Source organism: Vanessa tameamea, chromosome 3, assembly GCF_037043105.1.
Source record: "Vanessa tameamea isolate UH-Manoa-2023 chromosome 3, ilVanTame1 primary haplotype, whole genome shotgun sequence".
Lineage (NCBI taxonomy): Eukaryota > Metazoa > Arthropoda > Insecta > Lepidoptera > Nymphalidae > Vanessa > Vanessa tameamea.
Window position 1 is genome coordinate 5,381,836 of NC_087311.1, and position 23,990 is coordinate 5,405,825.

Genomic DNA, 23,990 nt, shown 5'->3' on the forward strand with positions numbered 1-23,990 from the left:
ATATATCGTATTTGTAATTATTTCATAAATTCTCAGAAACTAAATGTGAACAAAAATTGTTGTAACAATTTATTATTTTACCACATTACCTGGCTAATCACACCATTTTTAGGTATCAAAATATTTACACACAACAGCAAAAAGTTATTTATTTATAAAACATATCTAGTAGGTAGCTTAAACCTCAAATAACATCTCCAGACAAAATTTTGCCTTATCACAAATATTACATAAAATATCTGGTATATTTAACCAAACTATAAATCTTTTCTAATAAAATTCTGGTTATTAAGTAGTATATGAAAGCATTTTTATATTAAAATATGCATACTTATTTTTACCTAAAGCCACTGTTATATATGTATATTTATAGAAGCACTTACATACAGTTGCTTTAAGTTCAAAGATCTAGAATTTTTATTTACAAGTATTGTAATTATAAATACAAAAACAGACATTATATTTAAAATTATTATTTATTTCAATAAGATTCAATTTATTTACACTTCACAAAAAATGTTATTTTAGTAACGTGAGAAAAACAAAAAAACAAATTCTTTATGATTAACCCATTACTAATTACTAAATATCCGTAGCAAATTAGACTTACCGTGAACTTACTATATTATGATTAAATAAATAATTTCTATAACAAATCCCAACTAATCATCTTTAATATGGCTTATATCAAAGTTATCCTAACTAGGTTAACGCTATTCGGGATCTCTAAATTAAACTTTTATCGATAAACTAAACGTTCAATTGTAAAAGATAACACAATTGTGGAATGTTTAACGATTTTTTTTTCGCTTCGATTTATTTATCTTCACGCAAAATTGTAGAGAAGATATTTTGAGCCTGCGCCGCTACGGAAATAACGACGCTCGGCCGTGACCCGAAAGCGTTTCATACATTTTCTAACGAACTCGTCTCGTGAAACGGCACATGTTTACGTTTTTTTTATATCTAGATCATCCGGGCTGACTAAAGCACTAGTTTAATCTAATATAAAAATATATCGTAAGGTATTAAAATCTACGACACATATTCCCGGTATTCTTGTACTTAACGAAAGTAATTGTTATTTATATACATAAGTTCATTGACATTTTGCAGACTACTTATTGTTTTTATTACATTATATCTATATTTTTTTAAATATTTAGAACAATTTGAAAATAATTGCTATATACTTGATCCCGTCGTTTCATCAAGAATAGACTTTAACCTATAAAATTGCTAATATTTGCACATTTACGCCAGTTTCCGAGCAATATGCCTCAGTACTTAACAGTTCGACAGTTCGCTTATCGGGTACGCAAGGTTTGACGATAAGGCGGTCTGCGCGCACGCAGTCGTCAGTGCCGTAATAGACGCCGGCGCACTAGCTCACGGTGATCACGGCTCCACTGTCCACTGAAATGATATGACCGCTACACGTTTGAAAATATAAACAATATTACTAAACTGCCGGTCCGTGTTTAGTAAACTTTTGTGCTGTGCCGAACATCGCATTTAACTTTAACTGGTACAGTTTAGTGGAAGAATAACGCTGCAAGTTGACTGGTAAGTTCAAATGTTCACTTCTAGGTTTTTATCTCGTGTGAAAGTGTTACTTTAAGTTAAGCAAGCAGATTAGAACAGATCACATCGATAGTGAAAATAAAATGATGCTGACATCACACGTTGACCGTGGAATTTATTTGCTATGGCGATGCGGAAAGTAACGGCTAACTGCCTGTAATTGACAACAACTAGCCTAGCAGCGAGAGTGTCGTCCGACAGCGCACCCGACCGTAACCGGCAACTTGGATCTATTTTCACTCACTATAGATACCTCTCATGTTTAAACTTTCTTAAGTTACTTTAATAAAAATAAACATTTTCCATCTCACGTTTAAACTGTCGCTACATACAGTAAAGAAACACGCTCACTCTCGTCAAAACAGGAACGTTTAGTACCATGTAAATTGATTGTATAAATAAAAGTATACAAGGCTAAATAATTAGTTTACTTAGTCAGTTTAATTTGTATATTGTTTAAATAAATCTTATCAATAACTATGCTTTTAAAGTAACAAAAGATTTAAGTATTTTTTTCTTCTTCTTTTATTAATGGTAATTAGTGCGATACCGAAGAAATAGATGTTAAGCATTTTTATTTATTTGTGAAATAATACAATAACAATTTACGTTACGGCTCTTACCTTGGGGTCTCGTTAAAAACATCTGTTCGATTGACATAAATAAGCTGTAAATTTAAGAAATATTTATATTGTAACAAGTCGGGTGGAAGGCTTAGGAAGAAAACCAAAGGAACCTCTACCCTAAATTCTGCAAGACGAATTAAATTTGCCATTTTTTATTATTTAATCAGCTTCGATACCGACATAACAAATGATTATTTTACAATACATACGGAAGACCGATTTTAATCTAAAATTATAAAAGTTTCTTCTTCTTGCGACTTCTATTGCGAACTGGAAAATAAAGGCCCAAATATTTGTTACCGCTTGAGAGTAAATTAGAATATTACGAGAACTGCTAATTCAAACGATGTGTTTCTAACACATAAAAGCATAAAACCTTAGAGAACCTTTACTTAGCGTTGTTTTTAGAAATATTTTGTCTGAGCTTATATGGAGAACAGCGTTAGTTCGAATATAAATGATTTTAATCTCCTTAGAATGTTTTTATTGAACAAAGAATGTAAGCAACTGGAAATAAAATTCATACCAAAACATACGTAGGATTAAATAAACATACAGAAACGCTCATAATATCTTCTAAAAATGGGTTTTCGTACTTTTAAAACTATTTTATATTAACTTTCAAGTAAATAGTAAATATATTTAGAATCAGTTATTTGCATTACAAGTATATGTTATTCCATAATGGGAAATAGTGTTTAAAATACCATACAGTACATAAGCCTACCTATAAAAAAGGAATAAATTGAATAACTATTTTAAAAAGTTCCTTTACATTAAATTCAGAGATCTATTGTACAATTGTACTCTAGTATAAAATATAGAACATACACGCCTGTAGATTTAATACGAAACCTTACTATTTGTAAGATCTGCAGAATACTTGTCTGATTTTCTCAATAATTGTTTATATTCATACTACATATACATACATACTCTTATATGTGTAGCCATTCAATATAACAAAAGCTATTGAAATAACTCTGTTGCAAGTTATTGAATTATATATGGATACAAGCATAGAACCAGCATAAATTTAAAAGAAAATTGAACATAAAGTAGTGTATATTAGACCAGTTAAAATGAATGAAACTTAGAATATAAATCTGAACAATATCTATACCAATATAATATAAATAATAAGCTACCAAATAAGAGATATTCATGTCTATGACATGCACAAAATTATAAATGACTGGACTATATAAACAGAAGTTATAATAAATCATCTAATATTACAATGTTATTGTATTTTTTTAATATAGATGAAGTTTTTGATTGGTGAACCATACTTGGCCTTTTTATTTGGACTATAAACATATTTATATTTAATGTTGACACTTTTAGTATACTTTTGACAAATAGTTTTAATATATTGTTTTTTTTAGTGCAGCAATAAATTTAAAAACAAGCTTTCAATTCAAAATATTTCTACAATTTGCTCCGACAAATATGGCGGCCTCCCATTATACCATTGATATTGAAAAAAATACAAACATGACACCAGCCGCCACTGACGCGATCACAGGTATTAATTTATCAAAACATTGCTAATATATTACTACATGAATATATATAATGATCAAACTCTTAGACTTTAATTATATGCGCGCATGAAATTGTATGCTGTTTGAATATCAATTTGTAAATAAATGCACAATTATATCTCAAAATATTGCTAAAAATAAATATAAAAAAGTCAGCCAAGAACGTGGTAGGAAACCTACGTAACGTATTCATACTTTGTTAGCAGATATATTTTGGCAGTCTACAGATAAGAGTACTTACACAGACAACGCTCGCAATAAGCTCTATCTACAACCTACACACGTACGATATTAACTTCTATTATCTTTACTTGAAATTAAATACCAAGCAGCGCAATAACAAAAAGCATCACTAAAAGTCGAACTCTAAGCGTTTTTAAATAATTATAGTAAAATTTTAACAATAAAAAAAAATCTGAAATGTAAAATTTCCCATCTTAAATAAAACTAATAAAGAAAAATTTACAAGATTTTAGTAGTGTTCATTGTATCGATAAAATAAACTGTATTAATAGAATAGTGTATTAAAAACATTAAAACTAATTATAATTGTGCTAATTTTAACGAAGCTTACTCATTTCAACTATTCTTTTGGAAAGGATAAGATCTAAGAAGAGGATGTCCTGCAGCATTTGCTTATCAGATATATTTTTTTAAATAAATATTATCTGTATTAAAACAAATCGCAATTACATTGATTATTAATATTGTAATATAGGATATAATTAAAAAAAACAATATTTCATCCACTTGCTTACCGAACGGACCTAATATGAAGCAATATTATATAGCATTTATGGAACATGTTGTATTGCCTACATTTTTCTCTTCCTTATTACTGGGCAAGCAAGTATAAACAGGTTAGTCGGTATAAGGAATTGCACCGATCTGTTTTCTAATTGAAATATATATATTTAAATAAAGATTATTTTCAATTTTTAAATTAAATAGAATTGTCTCTGGTAACTTCTTATTAATTACTATTACCAGGCTTGAAAATTATGACATCAAGCATAATATTCAATGCGATAGGAAGTACACAGCATAGCATTTGTTCGCGACGCGATTATTCCGCAAAAGAAGAATTCGTTTTTAAAAAATATTAAATATTTCGGCTCGAACTCTATACCTAGGTATTTCTCTATAAAAAGTTATATTCATTATATTCATTAATAGAATGAAAAATATTAAATAAATGTTATGTTAATATAGGAAGTATATCTTATGTTCAATTTTAAAATTATGGTACGACTGCTATAGAGTTTTATTTTGCAACAGTTTTATATCGATGCATTAACCTACTTGTGCGAATTTGTTTCTGAGAGTTAAACATAGCTAAGAAATGGGTTAGTGGGTAAAAGTTTTCATTCGAATGGTGGAAAACAGTTTTACAAGTTTTATTACTCATTTAAAGATTTGTGTTGAAGATTTAAAAGAGCAGCCGATATCTTGAGTCAAATACCTTTATCTTTATTTAAAATCGTAAAATATGTAAATAATTAATAGTTACAGATCATCTATAAAAATAAATGTACCGTTTTATCTTCTCAAGTGTGACATTTAATAACAATGGAGTGTTACTAAATGAGACAAGTCGTTAACCGTTATATTACATATTGATCATTGGTTATCTCAAATAACTGTTATCTTTAGGCAAACATTTATTGACATGAATGTACCCATTGAATTGCAACAAGTGGTACTCACCTATAAACTATACTGGTCGACTCGCCGGATATTGTCTGAATGCTTACTTCCTCGAAGTTCGCTCAATATTACGTTTATGAGAAGTCTTGGTATATGAATACTTAATTTGAGAATAATACAGGGTTAACATAAAGTCGGATCGTACCTACATATGTAGTTATTAGTTAATACGTACCTTTATTGATGAATCCTTAAGAAATAATTAAAAAAAAACATTAATTACTGCCATTTTTTATTATCCCCTAACATTGTATAGTTAGTTAGTTATATAAAATTTTTGATAAGAGGTTCGATTGTTTATCGATTTTGGATTTCACGACAAAACTACAAATCCGCTTGATTTGGAACCTTTTTATACCGATAGCTTATAATAACTGGACGTTACAAGGCTATACCTTATGTTTAAGTAAAACATGTTTTTGAAAACAAAACATATTTTTTCTGACTTATTAGGAATAGAAAAAAATTACAGTCGGCTTTACAAAGAAGCGCTACGAAAAGTATAAGAAATGCCATGAAAACTTTGTATAGTAAATTTATAGATCTTTAAAATTTGGACCGTGTGTATCTTCTTTATATATGACACAGTAACCATTTAATGTTTAAAAATATGTAAGATAACCTTAGGTCAATTTATTTGACCCTTAAGGTTAATCCTTATCGTAAATCTTAAAGTAAACATCATATTAATTTTAAATATTTTCTTTTAATAAAAACTTCTATTTATAATGAGTCGTTTAGATCAGTCGTCTTAGATATATTTCTAATACATCACTTGCATTCATCTTGTTCTAATATTTTAAACATTATTAAAAAACACGGGGAAAACCTTACCTTTACCTTTTTCAAATAAACATGAAGTGCATACTTGCATGTTTTTAAAAACGTAAGCTTTTTAAGAACAATCATTTATATGGCTAAAAATCTTATCTCAAGACTCATATTCATAAGCTTATATTTTGTTCGCATAGTTTGTGAAAGTGATTTATTTTATGTATATTATTAACTATTATTTTATCATTTTATTTTTAATAAATTTTAAATACTCAAGTAATAAAGTTCCATCCGGCTCGAATTTTTTTTTCCATCTGCGTAATCTTGTCACCCACACAAACAAGTATAGCTTTTTTGTACTATGACCGTTAGACGATCTATACTCTATAACAACTTTCGTTTGCCGCTTGAACTAAATCCATCCTCTATAGGAAATTATATGACGAAACTAGAACAAAGATGCCTAATACGCGCAATTTAGCAACACGTTGCTGAATATGCCATTTATTTTCAAAGACATTAGTAGATATCATTCTAGTAATCAATAAATGAACATTCCGATCAAAAATCTTTAAGTGCAAAAAATAAATATACAAACGAAACAAAACAAAACATATAGGTAATTCAAAAATATTCCAGTACCAGAACTCCTCCCGGATTTATGGTCCTATCAGATCTCGAAAGCGAGGGAATGTAAGTGGTGTATATATGGCCCATGCAGTTGAGTAGTGGTCAGGAGAAATTAATTACATACATTTACCATACAAGCCGCTTGTCAAAGTAATTTAAGTTTTACAAAGTTCTTAATCATTTTAATTAATAACAAGAATATATCACGTACAGTATAAAAAATATCCTGGGGCAGACTGGCTCGAGAGAGCTATAAGCTAATTAAGATCCGTTTTAAAATAACAATTAAAAATACAAGTTGAAAGAAATCTCAAAATAAACTGATTGGCTGAAATTATAAATTATAGTGAATTTATGCTTTGCCTTAAGACAATGATTGGTTTTTTGCAAATCTTAACAAACATTCTATATTCCATTTATAAAATAGCTATCATTTATGCATTATTTCATAAATGCTCCCCACACACTTCCCGCTTAACGTGCAGTAATTGAACAGACTAACACGTTCAACGCAACTATATTTTATCCTCACATGCATTAAGTAAGCCTCACGATTCGACTTTACTTTGTTACGAATATAGTTTTTTATACAGATTTAATTTAATTAAAAAAAAATAAGGAGTCTCGTCTAATGTCTTCTTCTATCTCTAACCCGCCTTTTCAACTGCCAGTGACGTCTTAGAAATACATATTCGAAGCAAAAGACATTTTTTTAAAAGTGTTTGTTACTTATAGGATGTATGATTTAATTTTTGCATGCATGCGTTAATTTAGTAGGTATAATATGATTGATCGATAAATTTATGACTTTTTGACATGCATTAATTAATCAAGATCCGAAACCACATCTTATTTTAAAATTATTGTTGTCTTTCGGTTTTTTTATTTTTATTCTATTTAAACTTTCAAGTCGTATAGAGGTGGAGTCCGTGCGTTTGGCGTATCTTTCTTTATTTTTGATTGAGTTTAGTACTCTTTTAATTTCCAGTCAGAATTACTGTTTTAATTGACTTCTTTTTATTATCTTTTTTGTTTTATTTATTTTAATACGATACAAGTCTAGTCCTTATCGCACTCGGCCAGACTGAACTTGATGGTATCAGCTCTATTGATTTTAATTTTGCATACTTTCCTACACATGGATGAAATTTCCGATCATAAACCTAAAAGTTTTGACAAAATATATTTGATTAAGATTGTTAGCTAAGTAAATTAAACAAAATATAAATAAATTACTTGACTCAATACTTAGTGCATAATAAAAAAAAATGTAATTCTTTGAAAACATATCATGGTTAAGATCTAAAAACAACTTTAAAAACATGGAAATGTATGTATGATGTAAGAAATAAAATATACAACCAATACTCAAAATCTAGTATTAAAAAAATTCTTCTATCGTCAGGATTCTACGTTCGAGCAGGCATGGCAATGAAGGAATGGCTACAATGGTTACCGCCACCTCGGTCGCTGCTTGCGTTGCTGATCGCCGTGGCTGGCTTCAGCGGCCGGCTCTTCGCTGCCCACGTCACACATTCACCAACACTTCTCGTCGATACTTGCCACTCTCTATGCCGACTTGTCGGTCTTATTACTACTTTACTAGCCTACAAGGTATTCTAAATAACGAGATACATACTTTTTCAACATTCAATTGCTTAAAATATTCAGTAAAACGTTTAAACAGCTTACACAAAATTATTACAGAAGCCCATTGTAAAGCGTGGCATGAAATCGATTTGTGATAATTATGAAACAATTATAATCCATGACACTCAATTAATTGAGGAATTTAAAATTAGTAAATAGACTAGAAACTATAACTATACTACTACTATAAATGTATTTTTGTGTTTAGTATGAACGTGCAGATGAAGGCACTGGACGCGAGGGTCGGCTACGGAACACATTTGGATGGGCTCGTATTGAAGTTGTGGGCCGTCTATCCGTGCACATATTATTCGCATCCTTTGCGCTAGCCCTCGTTGTGAATGCACTGCAACTCGGCGTGCACTCCTCTCACGTGCAACCGCCTCGTTACCCGAGAGTGATAGTCAGCAGTGCTGTCATTGGTCTCTTGTTTAATGCCATAAACTACATGCTACTTGCTGGTAAGCATCTATTAACAAATACGTATGTATGAGTAAAAAATGCTTGGCTCTGCAAATCTTTAAGTAACTTTATAATTTTTTTTCACACACTTTAGGTTATCACGTTTGACAAAAAACATTTGTACGTTTCAACACTGGGCTGTAAATTACAAAACAAGCACAAAAGCTCAATGCGTGTGCGCGATGTGAATTGATAGCTCAATTCTGTAACAAGAATATAAATAATTCAATATTAAATAATTGCATTACATAGTAAGGCAAATATAGCAATACCTCATATGAATACATCCTACGCGGAAGTTCAATGGTGCCGTACATACATATATATTTAAAAAAAAAATAAAATTAAAAGATTTTTTTATTTCAGTGTAGCTTAGTTGTATTATAAAGTTTTTTATGTTTTGATAGCATTTAAATTTCTTTGATACACAAAATTATACCGAAAATGGAATTACTTATAATATAGGACTTTTTATTTTAGCAAATTATTTAATAATATAGGATGTGGTAATGCCGTTTCATTTAATTTATATAACACAATTGTAATGCAATTTATTTTAATTCATTCTATATCTTAGTATATAATATCAAAAATAGTTTTGATATTATTTTTACAGCACTATCGTAGTCAATGTTATAACAACAACCACGAAACCACGAACGTTTTAACCACAATGTGAAAATATTATTGAAGTAACAAAATGCAATTTATTTCTCAGTATAGTTATAAATGTATATTACACATTATATTACAATATTGTTATTATTTGGAAATCTCAGGTAGAGAACTAAGCTACAGTCGACGGTTGAGTATGACAGAGGGAGGCGAAGTTATACTAAAGACTGGATCAGCAGAGCCTGTGCTCGCTCATGCGCCCACTGACATAGCCAGTAAGATAATAAAGTATATTGAACATAATATAATAAAATATTAATCTAGCCTATGGTCAAGACAGGAGCATGATATATTATAGTCTACAGGTAGGAGTGCACTCATGTATATTGAACACTGTTTTTTTTTAATGCTCATAATGTCATAGGACGGCACTCCGATACGAGCGGTAATATAATAGGCACATTACCAGAAAATTCACGCTCTCTCTGACTCCCGATTCTTAACAGAAAACTACGACTACTTTTATTATCTGGGCCCATATCTGGTTCTCTTCAAAAACTATATTTAACCCGAGGTCCAAGTGTCTATCCAATGCTGTAGGTAATGATTTTTTTTTACCTATGTAGTGGTATCCCGTATGACCGTGAATATTAAATTTTATGATGGTTTGCGAGTGAGGGAGAATGGACGAATTTAATACTCATAGTCTCTGAAATATATTACAGTGTGATAACCAAATAACTCACAAAAATGTATATATTAAATGTATTATAGTGTGCATGAAATTCGCAGGTAGTCTATTTGTGATGGGAGCAGGCTTGACTCTGGAATGGGAACCCATTGCAGCTAAGCTAGCCGACCCAGCTCTCTCGGCTAGCGCCGCCATCATTCTCGTCATATTTAACTATCCCTTCAGTAAGTAATATAATATTTCAAAATTTCAAATTAAGATCACACATTTTTATAATTTAAGAATTTAATTTTTTATACATTTCTTATGCTCAATACTATAAAGAATCAAATGTTTAATTCAATCATGTAAGCCTTCGTAACACATTACATTATATTCAATGTTCACCTTATGAATGCTGTCAAGAAGACTCATCTTCTGATTAAATTTATGCATACCTTTATATGTCTGGCCATTATGGTAATTCATATTACGGGTTAGGTCAATGACATGGCTACAAGTATTTGTGGAAGCAAATTATTTATTTGTAAAAATGTATAATACGTATAGCTTTATGTAGGTAGATGTAAAATAAACATCTGTAAAATCTGAATAAAAATTTCAATGCACATTAATATACTTTACCTATCGTCCAAAAATATGAGTAATCAAGGGAATATATTATTATGTACTTTGTTTTATCACTAACAACAATTTACTTTGGAGTTACTATATTCGATATACAAGTCGTTTTTTAATTCTCGTTTTCTTCTGGCTTTAATATCAGTGAAAAAAAAAACATTTTAGTGTTTTTACATCATGATTAAAAAAATTCACTTTTAAATGAAATTGTACATCGTTAATATTGTTAAATAGTGCGGGCTGCTGGGCTAGTATTGCTACAAACGGTGCCTGAAGGTCTGGGCGCGTCCGAGTTGCGCGCGGCCGCATTGCGCGTCCCCGGCGTGCTCGCCATACACGAGCTGCACGTGTGGCAACTGCACAGGGATCGACTGGTGGCTACAGCGCATATCTCCTATGATTCGCAAGAGGTAATGTTTAACAATGGTTATTACGTCACTTGTATTGTATGCATGTTATATTAAAGCACGGATATATACATCAAATTGCGATTCATATTTAAAATACTTAGATCAGAATTTCAAATTTCATTTTCAGTTAGATCCTCTTACGGCCTTTATTCCTTATTATATAACACAAAACCTTAAGGTCAAACAAAGTAAATTATCCGAATTACTATTTAATTAGGGTAAATATTATTAAAATGCCTGCTAGTATTTATTACGTTACTTTTATAACTAATATGTCAATTTAACATTTCTAGGCATATTTACGCAGTTCGAGTGTCGTGTGCGATATATTTAAGCGACATGGAATTGGTTTAGTTACATTACAACCAGAATTTACTCTCTCCGCCATCTCTGGTAAGTATATTTTTTATATGTTTAAGCTGTAAGTGAATATTATTTAAAAAAAAATTGATATAAAAATTCGTTGACTGTTATTTTGACATATTCATTTTCTATATACAATACACAATAGTAATTGCATTCTTGATTAAAGATTAAAAGTTCCGATAACCTCATACATTTTTACATAAAAATAAAACCAGAATAACAAAGCAAACTCTCACAATCAGTTACTACTTTTTGTTTTAAAATCTGTTACTAACTAACGCGATTTGCTGCTACTACTACGCGTTCTTATTAAAATTTTATAAAAAAATACGGTTCTATACTAATGTTGAATCTCTAACAGGTACAGACGAAGAAAAGAAAATGTTGATAGATTTTGCAAATGTGGCTTGTTCCTGTCCCTGCGCTAAAGAGTGCACCGCACCTCGGTGTTGCCAAGCTGCTCAGATACCCTCCATTACTCGCATTTGAATATCATTTCTTATTGAAGATGAGTTATCGGACCCAATAGCAATTGAAGTCCGAGACTGAATGTCCGTTGGAAAATTAAACAAACATAGGTAGGTATACAATTCAGTTAATAATGAGATTATTATAATTTGAATCAAAACATTTTGAAAACGACGGCGATTGCGAATTTATTTGATTATGAATGTGCAGATCATTATTAAGACATATCATTACATAATGGTAACAGGGTAAAGTTTGTGCTCATATTATGAAAAATTTAAGCGTTTAATGTGAGGCTTTTTGTTATACAATTAATATTAGTTAAAACTTTAACGGATGCACACGAATTAAACATGAATAACCGCTCAATTTTATTAATTTAAACGCGTAATGAATTATTTGTACATATTATATATAAGTAGTAGATAAGATTGTACCACAATAACAGAAACTAGTACAACCAAAGAACTTTCGGAAGTCATAGAAAATGTTTTTATATACGTAGCAGTTATTCATTTAATCATATCGGAGTGAAAGTCGACAAGACGTGATAGAAGGTCGGGTCGATATTGTGCGTATATTTTTACTATTTTTATACGAAACAAAATATCACTTGTTGTGATCGAGATTATAGTCTAATAATATAATATTTTTAAAAAGAAATATATTCAATAAAAATTATTACGTGGATTTGATATTTATGTTGATTTTGTTACATTATTCCCACCAGTTAATTATAACCTCATTGACAACTTGCCAATTTAATTATATTAGTTAAGGATTAGTGTTTGTAAAAAAGATATACTATAATTTAGTTTTTAAGAAAACTTACGAAATTATTATTAAAAGTGATTATTATTAAATGGCCTTACTAATCTTATGCTATTTTATAATTGATAACTAAAGGAGGTTCTACAATAAAACGGAGAGGCATAATTGAACGATTTATTAAAAGATACAATCAAACAAACAGTGCCTTATTCTTAACAATTTGATTATATGTATAGATTTATGTAATTCACTATTGACTTAACAAAGAAACCATAACAAATACTTATGGAATTACTTATGTAATTTAGCGATGTTTAATTAAACTCTGATCATCTCTTTCTGCCAAAACTGATTTGACATTTGAAAGAAGAAGATACAGCGTTGTTTACCTAATCACCACTTAAACAATACATCGCTAAAACCGTTAATAACTAACTTAGACTTCTATTCTATTTGTATGATAATTAGTGTGAAAACTTTAAACATCGTTTGATATATCGACTTTTTTTAGTTATCCGAATACTAGGTAATCGATTCAAATAATTGTGATGTTCCTAGACAGTATTATATTATGGATAGCCCGTTGATAATGTTATTTAGTTACTAAACGAATTACTCTTATTGACAATAATTAAGATAAGTTGTATACAAAGTTTTGTTGACTATTGTTTGTAAAATAAATAATATATATGAACAATAAAGTGTATTTTAATTTAACAATTTCTTAATTTCATTTAAGTATTAATAAGTTATAACTTACATAATTTGAAATTTAAAGTTATATCAACAATACAGCTTGAGCCTCTTATACTTAAGAAATATTGTTTTATAATCTAATTAAGTCTCATTTACTCAAAACATTATAATTTATAGTACCTAGTAATACTAAGTATTCTAACGTATAATTCTAACTAATGAAATTCGTTTTAATCTGTACTTATCTATCTTGTCTATTACGAAAAATGATAACATATGTCGTTTTAGTTTATATTTCAAAGTTAGTTCAATTAAAAAAAAAAGGCAATAATTATACTTCTCTGTGGGCTTTCGCGAAAACCCATCCGATTATTTTCATGCATTAAGATTTTTACACTGACATTTAAAGTTAAACATTACATATATAACCCGGTCAAAATATCCGTGGACTTCAGTCCGATCAAAAGTGTTTCCCACCCCACCGACTACGTTCTGAGCCGAGGTGCGACCTCATAGGAGACACCCATCTCAGGACGAACGTCATTCTCGAGCTCGAAAGAGCTCAAATTTCAAGGCTGAGTTGAGTACTCGCCCCAACCTCCGGTGACGCTGTAAAGGCCAGTAGAGCCAACAGCACTACTACACACACGATACAAAAAAAAACTGAAGACTTCACCCTAATGCGATACTCCCGCATCGTCACTCAACTGCATTATTGCAGATATTACGTCATCGTCGCCAGTACCACAGATATTTTGATCAGGTTGTACATTATCATTACGTTATGTTTTTATATGGTAAATACATATTTCTAAATCGAAATGAATTAGTCTTCATGCTCATCAGCATGATACAATTCGGAAGAGTTGGTATATACTAAGTGAAGTCTTTTGCAATGTAAAAGCTTACAGACACGACTTTTAACTACTTTATGACAAGACTTACCTGATCCAGAAGCGGGACTCTGAAACCACAATGAAATCATTGTTAATTGGACCGTAATATGTTAAAATGTTCCATCCACAGCTTCGGCCTTAGCCAAAACTTCGGTATTTTTTAGGCGAAACCGAAGGTTTAGCCGAAAGTATTTTTTGGTCAAATTTGGCAGAAGCTGAAGGTTTCTGTCAGTAACTTATACTTATTTTATCTAAATTACTCCATAAGTTAAGAGATTGATGAAAGCAAAAAGGCTTAAGAAGTTTATTAGTAAGCTATTTTTCTTTTCTTCTTTATACCACTATTTCAACAATGTATCTTATGCATGGAGAGTTGTTAGGGATATTTATCTTTCGTTCCGTTTAAAACGATTATTTTAAACCTTACTTATAAAGTAAAGTAAGCAGATTAACAACCGTCATATTCAGGTTTCCTCACGATGTTTTCCTTAATCGCCGAATGCGACATGAATTATAAACACAAATTAAGCACATGAAAATTTTGCAGTACTTGTCTGGGTTTGACCCTGCAAACATCGGTTAAGATTCACATCTAGGCCATCTTGGCTTTCTTATAAACATTGTTATAACAATTATATTGATTCTCTCACCAGAATGTGACGGTAGTTCAGTTTGACGGAGAACTCGCAATCGCCAAAACACTCGCCCCACCCGAGCCACGGCCCCATCTCGCAGTTAACGTCTTATACGTCACCCGCAATATGAAGATTCGTTTACAATGACTATTATATGAATATTTAAGACTTCAAATAAGTCTTTGTTCTATAAGTGTACTTATAAACAAAATATCAACAATCGCATTTATCGTATAGGAAAACAGCTTAACTAAGATTAAAATTATAAAAAAAAAACAGCGTATTGTATGTGTATAATGTATAAAATTAATTCATATTGTGTCAACAAATTATTTACAGAATAATTTTTATTAATAGTGGAATGATGCAGTTAGTTGTAAGAAATGACGAAAGATTCGATTTCCATTAGACGATATTCATCTACAAGCTCGGTGTTGAGTTTCGAGTTTGTTGTTGCAGAATAGTTCTGCTGGTTACTTAATAAAAAATAAAACAATTTTATTATAACACTCATATAGACAATAGGTACTATAAACAATCACTACACTTGTAAACTAAATGTAAAATCAACTATTTTCTTAGTGTTTATTTGGTATTTATTTAATTGCAATAATATGACTGTAAATAAAATTATTTAAATTGAATTTAGTTAAAATTAAGCTCACCAGCTGGAGAATCATTCTGCATCACTTCGTTGTCTTCAGTTGAAGGAGTTGCTTTCACTCTCTTCGTAATCGTTTCCAAAAGTGATGACGTTACTATTAGCGAATTAAATTCCCTTTATTACAACATATACTAGTTTACTTTCATCGGAACTTAGTAGCTTCAATAGATACGTTTACTTACTTTCGAAATGTGTATTACCTGTGGTTTCGTTTTGGATTACACAAGCCCTTTGACAATTCTCTCTGCTTTTAAAATTGTTAGCGTTTCCTCCACACCCTGTATAACCAAATGGTTCGCATGTACCACGAGACGCTTCATAAAACCAGCGCTCTTCGTAGCCCCGACAAGGACCCACCGATACAGGCAACTTGCACACGTCTGCAAATATATTTTTAGCCCTTATTAAATTGATTTTTGCTTTGTTACTGTAGATTTGATAAAGACTGATATAACTAATTAGTTAGCCATAATATTTCGTGTTAGTTATTTATAGTAAAGTACTACTATCAGATCGAATTAAATATATTTCGGTAACACTATTTTCATTAAATTGAACAAGTATATAATTGTAATTTGGACAAAAGGTTATTAAAATTACAGGCTTTGGTAAGACGTATCTTCAAAAATGAATGTGCTAGAGGACGTTTTAAAAGAAATTTTAGAGGTATATAAATCTCTAATATCAATTTCAACTCTCGTATATAATTATATTCTAATATCATACTAATAAGCTATTGTTTACCTTAAAAGGCCTACATAGGCATCTTCCAACTTCTAAGACTACGTTTACATTTACAAGCTTTATCTCAAAAAATTAAATCTAAAATCGTCTCTTCAAAATCTAAGAAAAAAAATCTATTTTCTAAAGAAAACTACTCGTAATAAAATCTCACTTATTAATTTATATAATTAAACATATATAATATACTACAAAAGTTATATTAAATTTCATCTGATTTCAACAATGGGTTGGTACCGAAACCGAATGTTTCTTTAAATATTTCATTGTATCACTCAGCTTCAAAAGAAGCTAAATAAAAACATATGCAATACAAGAAATTAAAAAAAATATAAAGCAACAGCGATGACGGCCGAAAAGATTGACGATTAGCTTGAAAGGAGCGGCCGTGACCTCCCACTGAACAGACTTAAGAGCGCTTATTCCAATTGCCGCTTGTAAATTTTTGCTATTTTTAAGCTCGTTGCGCGTAACCAAAGCTATAATCAAGCTAATCGATATAAAACATCGTGAGGTTATTACATTGTTTATTCCGTATATATTTTCAGTGGGTTTTATTATCAATACTGTATATACACACAGTTAATATATAAAACATAAAAACTATGAGTAAAATATTAAAATCGATTGTCACTCATATTAATCGTAAATTTTATATTTTGAGTAATTATATTTTTCAATTTTGTCGTCAAAATTTTCTAATCCAACTTTTGTATGATACGTAAATTCTACAAAAAAAATTACTACCCTAACCTTTACGGACAATTTAGTTGCCATTTATAATTAGACTTCATTATAAATGGCAACTATTGAATAAATACTGGTCCTAAAAACACTTTATCACAAAATAATAAGTCAACATCAAGGGCGTTTCTAAGATCAGCAATAGTCAAGTGACACGTACGGGGTAGTAATTAAATAAGTTATTTACGACTAGGATTTAGTTTTTATTGTATCTTACTGATCTGATATAACCCCTCGCCATTTTTACTTATTCAAAGAAGGATTTTTAATGTTTATTTCGGTTAGAATTTCGAAAAACTATTTGGTAAGAACATCTCTGCATTATATAGTGTCTCTAAGCGATCTCGTTCGATCATATACTTTGTACGTATTTTCTAACATATTATTTTTATCTTTGGGTTCCTTCTAGTAGTTGCGCCGGCTGATTGACTAATAAATGTATAAATAATAGATTTAAAATAAAAACCTTCCGAAATGGTCTCATTCTCGCAGGTACTGTCTTCTCCGTCGCAGAGCGCTTCTTGCTGTGTCATTGTGAACTGACAACGATCTAAATGTTCCTGCACCAATGGGTCTACTTTTGGATCATCACTTGTTATATTCTCAAACGGGAGCTCCTATTACAATGATAAATTAAACATTAATATTCTTATAAGTAGGCAGTACCTGTAGTAGTAGGTAAAACCCTCCCACTAGTTTAACCTAATTGTTTTTCTTTATTATTTCATTATTGGGATTTATAAAAAAAACATCTGGCTTACAATGTTCTGCAATTCGGCGAATCGAATATTCCAATCTTGTAGTAGCCTTTTCGTTAGTTGTTTCTGCACCCGCGAGTCACGAGATACATAGAGACGTGTGCGAATTCTACGTCCGCGCCCGCAACGCGCCGAACACGGTGACCATCCACCCCATGCGGTTATGGGACAATCAGATCGCGGATTATCCTAAAAACAAAAAAAGTTTTGCTACCAATTCTTAATAAAAGTATAAGATACCTTCATTTTACACATATATTACCAATGAGAGATACCAAAGCTGTTTATAAAAACCAATTCCAATCGAAGAACTAGTAAAGATAAACAAATCCTAGATAATCCTGTATGATATATATATATAACGCACGATAGAGCTCTGCTATATTTGACCTACAGATAGTTCTTGATTAATATATCTTTAGATATAATATAAAACCATGCCATATCACTACTTTTATACACATTAATTTTCCTTTAAAAGTCCCGATAACAACTTAGTCATCGTTTAAAAGAGCATTATTTCATGAGTCCAAAAAAAAATTATTATTTATCAGATAAATTATTTGAGATCTAGACCAATAATATCGCGTCAATTCATGTATGTTAATTTATGTCATGTATTTTTGTTTTACGTATAAAAAATGGACATCATGCGAAATTTCATCAAATTCGGTTCAGTGGTTTAGTCGTGAAAGCGTAACAGACAGACAAAGTCACTTCCACATTTATAATATTAGTATATATTTTTTGCTATAGGTCTCATATCTCAGACAGTAATTTTCCTTTTTTTATCTGTTTTGTATTAGTAAGTCTCAAAGAGTTATCGTGAAGGGCGTGTAGTTGATACTTCGGGCACTGTAGGATGCAGTAGTTCCGATCGGCATTACATTTGGCATATATTATATATATGACTTATATACCTACCTCAATGAAGAATAAGTCCAGGCCAGGAAACGTTTGCTGGATGTTTTTGATCTTTAAAATTATATTTATACATTAAAATACTCACTACAAAAAACCAATCGTAGTTCGTAGCATTCGCTAAATCACCAGTAGGTCTGTAACGGAAAATAATAAATCATTTTCATGCCGATAAATATACATTACAGAAGAAAACGGGTTTATAAATGTTTACATTATTGTTCAAAACCCAGTGCACTGACTTGAAACAAGGTCCCGCTTCGCACGGCATGGCCTGGCTCATAACAGCGCGAGCGCGGAAGCCGACGCTGCAGCGCTTGTGCGCGCGCGGTACCAGGTAGTGCCGGGTACGCGCGCGCACACCGCAGCCCACGCACGGGGACCACTCTGACCACGCCGACATTGCACATGGACCCGTCGTTTCTGCCGCTTCTGGCTCGTAATCTGACTTCACTCTGTTTATGGATAAAAGTAATTTCATATATTATACCTACGACTGAAACGAGAACTATGAATATATTCAATATCGAGTTATTTTGAATTTTGAAGTTTACTTGAAGAATTTATTTTTACAACAAACTTGCTGTAACAATATTAACACAAAAAAAATTAGACCTGCAATGCAACCTCGGTCCGTGACAAGTGCGATAGTCAGTGAGGGAAGCCCGACATGCGTCGGCTCTAGCACGTGCAGGATACATGTAGTGTCGCTGACGAGCCGCCTGTCCTGACCCGCAAGTCACACTGCAGGGCCCCCATAGGCCCCACGCGTGAGTGGCGCATGAACCACCTGGACCACTCACTACGCCGTCGGTAGATTGCAGACCACCGGATTCTAATATAAATATACTAGAAGGTAAATATTCTTGTGCATTGTTGAAATATATATAATTTTTGAGTGTATTAATTCAAGAAAAAAACAATGAAGAGCATTTTTCAATAATTCGGTTTAAAATATGTAAAATAAACTTCATAAATACCTACAACTTCACAGCTTTTTTCGTAAAGTCGTAACCTGGTTAGTCTGAGTCGAGCAAATGGACGCATCTCGCCAGTAGAACTAAAGAAAGGAGATCGCGCATCGCGAGGCCAATCTGGTCGAATAGCTCTTACTGGAGTGGGTGGGATTGTTGGACTACGACGAGACTATTAATAAATAATAATAATTAATTAATAAAACTAATACTTATTTCATTTTATAACGAGCATTTACTGAAAAAAAGCATTTGCTAAATGCATACTATATATTTATACGATATGTTTGAGCTGAGCGTATTTATGTCGATAAATCATATTGTCTTTTTATAAGAAATTACCGTATAATTGATTCCGTTGTCAGTTCCAGCGTCGTATGGATAAAGTGGTAGAGTAGCTGATCTTCGCCAAGTGCAGTTTGCATTACACAGTTCTAAAGCCGAAATGCCGACAATCCAGTCAGGAGATGGTGCTAATTTTGCAGCCAAAGATATAAGATGGTGCTTAGCGTCCACTCGAAACACTGCAAAAGTAGTAGGAATACCACCACTTGCAACTTGCTGCCATGAAATACCACGAGCTTTAATTATAGTGCGAATGTGATCACTCTGAAACAATATTATAAAGTAAATATTAAATTATACAATAGGTATGTATCACAACGTAAGAAATAATTATTTCTCACTTCAGCCTTAAGTTCTTTCTCAAGCGCGATAGTAGTACCATCGTCAGCTAAACGTCGCACACCAGTACTTGCAACTCTACCTTCCTGCCACACCCGATACTGTGCCGTATGAGATGCACCAATGACGTCACCGAAATGGGCATGCGCACTCTCCGGAGGAAACTCACGTGGATGAGTGTTACGACTCCAAAGACCTTCAAATGTAATCTGAAAATAAAAATGTCAATAACCAATAATTTGACAAAAATAGAATCTTAATAGTCATGCTTACTTCATATTTAGCCTCATCACATGCACAACAAGGCTCAATGATTGGCGGCTGACGGCTGAGACTTGCGGATCCTGTTGGAGCAGGACAAATCTTCCTTGCCAATATGGAAGTTTTAGATCCTTCTGCATGAGAGGCTCGAGCACACAATCGCACGCACGACTCAGATACGATAGATGGTGCGCTCCATATCACCTATTAGCAAAATCAACAATTTGCTTTCAATAAAATATACCTACAACACTAAAAAACTCTTAAATAAATATTGCTGAATTATTGGCAATCATGACCATCTAGAAGCAAATCCATTATTTCGAGTCACGTTACGAAATATTAAAATGTATGGTTTTGGTTTCACTTTTATGTAAGACTTTATACTATAATATAAACTTTTTAAATAATTCTAACACCTATAAAAAAAAATTATCATTTTACCACCACACTCTTCCAATGCAGTTCGGTGGGACAGATATAGGTACTTATAGGTAGATATAGGATATTAGATACAAACTCACGATGTTTTCCATCACCGCCGCGCACGAGATAAATTACAAAAATAAATTAAGCAGAATAAAACTTGACTTGCTGGCCCGGACTTTGAGGTTAAGATTTACGTATTAAAATAATGCGCAAACTTAGCTTAATAATATAAAAAATTAACAAGTTGTCTTTGCTTACTTGAACTTCGGTTTTTGGATGTGCCGTCGCGTTGTCGACCGCTGGATTACATTCTTCAAATGATTTAGTCTGCGCGTCAAAAGCTTGAAACGCTCCAAATGACAAACTATTTACTTTGCTACTATTGGTACCATTTGTACTATCATTTTGCGAGTCTTCCACAACTTCGGCCCATATCATAAAGCCCACGAAAGGCGTAGGACCTTTTCCGCTATCTACGCCTTGCAGAGACACTAAATAAATTTATATTATTATTATATTACATTAATGCAGTACTACATACAATCATTATTTACAACAAGCAACAATTTAATTAACAGGTACTTTTTTTATTTGTCTTAATAAATCACAAATAGAAATACTAAGGTATTTCCAAATACAACATTATGTTAATGATTAATTGCTTTATATAAGTTTATAGAGGTATTTATATTATTCTATATTTTATTTACCATTACAATCATGATCGTACCCGTATAAAGTTCTCCTGGTAGGAATAAATCAGGATCGCCAGCAACGCCTAACTTGTACAGTGAGTCTGCGGGCTGCGCGTGGGGGGGCACTTGTTCACATGGTTTCAATGTAGCATTCGAAGCAAATGTCTCTCCCATCATACATATTACAAAATATAGCAGAAGCATGTTGAATCTACTAAATGACAGAACTGACTGCCCGGTGGGTCTAGAGGTTGAGCACTAAAAAAATTTTTGAATTTAGAAATCAGAAAACAAAATATTTAACTTACTATTAACTAAGATCCATATGATTTCTAAATCTCAATCTTGCTGACTGCAAATATCCTATTTAATTTAGACTACCAAGTATAAATTAAATTTATATTGTAATTGTTAGTTTCTATTCAGTCATGGAAATTGGTAACTAATGCATTCAGAGAATTTCTTTAGCCTTATAGAAAATTGTTGTTGCATGTTTTATTAAAATAATTGTTTTTGTAAATATTATCGTCATGTTTAAGTAATTTGTTTCTACAAGTTTGGGTTATTTCCTTAGAACCATTAATATCAAATGTTTATAATTAAACAGCCTTTTTTTTCATAAAAAAAAGAACATTTATTCATAGTTTTGTAATTTTAAAATCAAATTATGTTTTTATGAAATTTAAATAATATCATAAAAAATTGGAGCTGTAATTCATTGTATAATTATGTTATGGTTTGCTTTATACGAGAAGGTAGCATTAGCATTAAATCTTAATAATTTTGTCAGAATACAATCAAAATGGTTTTAGTATTTCGTACACTATAAAGGCTAAAAACCAATTAACAGAAAACATAGATATTAAAAATTGATCTTTGACTGAATCACTGAAACGAATCTAAATTAAAAACATTGAGAAAAATCGGGGAAAAGTTGATACGCCCCGACATACGAATAAGCTAATCGACAGTACTAAATCCTAAAAACTTTACGATTGAATATTTAATAAAAAAGATAAAATATGGTTATATAATTAATAAAATTACAAGGTACGCTTATCGGTAGTCATAATAAACTAATAACATTAATATTATATTGTATTACTTTTTACTTTAGATACACTTTTAACGGGTGATTTTTTTAATGATATTTTATTTTGCAGATAAAATAGTGATTAAATAGTCTATTAATAAATATTCAAAGTCAACATTATTATATAAGAAAAAATAAACATCGAACCAAAACACAAATTATTTAGTTATTTATATAGATATTTACTTTATTTTTAAAAATATAGCAATCCCGTATATCATTCTAAATCAGTCTTGACACGACTGTATAACATATTGAAATTTAATAAGTATGTAATCCTACTTAACAAACAAAGGGTCGAAACGCTAGCCTAAACAAAGAAAGGTCACTAACCTACTTATTTAGTTCACAAATTAATAATATTTGCAATCATCTTTAATTTTAGCTTAGTAAAATTACTATAATGTTGAATTTTATTCAGTTATATTAAATAAATCATCGCGATTTATTTGTTTTAAAAGGCACACGCACGTAAAGCCGCCCGCCCTTCGCGAGTTGCGGGGCTGAACTGTGAAATGCGAATGTATGAACGAATCTTGAATGCTAAGGGTGAATTAACACGTACATTTAATACGTAACGTTATTGAATACTTAAACAATTGTAAGACAAAATCGAGGTAAAAAATAAATGAAAGTTATAGTAAAAATTGTGTTTTCAAATACAAACATTCTCTGATTTTTAACTTAATTCGTTTTACATTCGTTTTGCGTTCAATGCGTGGTTAAAGTTTTATTCATTTAACGAAATAACTTTTTTTTAAACTTACCTATACGAGAAAAAATATTAACCAAGTAATTCACTTCGTATGGCTTAACGAGAAAATATAAAAGGTTTTTCAATAAGAACGGGTCAATATTGAAATTGTACAAAACAAGT

At 31.3% G+C, this 23,990-nt stretch overlaps 2 protein-coding genes across 4 annotated transcripts; one reads left to right on the plus strand and one right to left on the minus strand.

Annotated features, from left to right (window-relative positions):
- Positions 1-1,448: 1,448 nt before the first annotated feature.
- LOC113397227 (proton-coupled zinc antiporter SLC30A1) lies at positions 1,449-13,623 on the plus strand. Its single transcript, XM_064218050.1, has 8 exons — positions 1,449-1,566; positions 8,274-8,482; positions 8,727-8,979; positions 9,760-9,870; positions 10,388-10,510; positions 11,142-11,317; positions 11,611-11,710; positions 12,045-13,623. The coding sequence occupies exons 2-8, from the start codon at positions 8,294-8,296 to the stop codon at positions 12,170-12,172; spliced, it is 1,080 nt and encodes a 359-aa protein (XP_064074120.1). The 5' UTR covers positions 1,449-1,566; positions 8,274-8,293; the 3' UTR covers positions 12,173-13,623.
- A 778-nt stretch (positions 13,624-14,401) lies between these two features.
- LOC113397226 (spondin-1-like) lies at positions 14,402-22,263 on the minus strand. Of its 3 annotated transcripts, none has more exons than XM_026635471.2 (15): positions 22,056-22,263; positions 21,584-21,816; positions 20,909-21,100; positions 20,638-20,844; positions 20,294-20,560; positions 19,958-20,123; positions 19,593-19,812; positions 19,220-19,432; positions 19,066-19,114; positions 18,060-18,245; positions 17,765-17,915; positions 15,996-16,193; positions 15,815-15,907; positions 15,165-15,256; positions 14,402-14,582 (listed from the first exon to the last, which is right to left on the minus strand). In XM_026635471.2, the coding sequence occupies exons 1-15, from the start codon at positions 22,222-22,224 to the stop codon at positions 14,445-14,447; spliced, it is 2,574 nt and encodes an 857-aa protein (XP_026491256.2). In that variant the 5' UTR covers positions 22,225-22,263; the 3' UTR covers positions 14,402-14,444. The 3 variants fall into 3 exon arrangements, with proteins under 3 accessions (XP_026491256.2, XP_026491257.2, XP_064075060.1); XM_026635472.2 differs by having other exon boundaries at positions 16,014-16,193; positions 22,056-22,262; XM_064218990.1 differs by lacking the exon at positions 14,402-14,582 and having other exon boundaries at positions 15,165-15,263; positions 15,810-15,907.
- Positions 22,264-23,990: the final 1,727 nt, after the last annotated feature.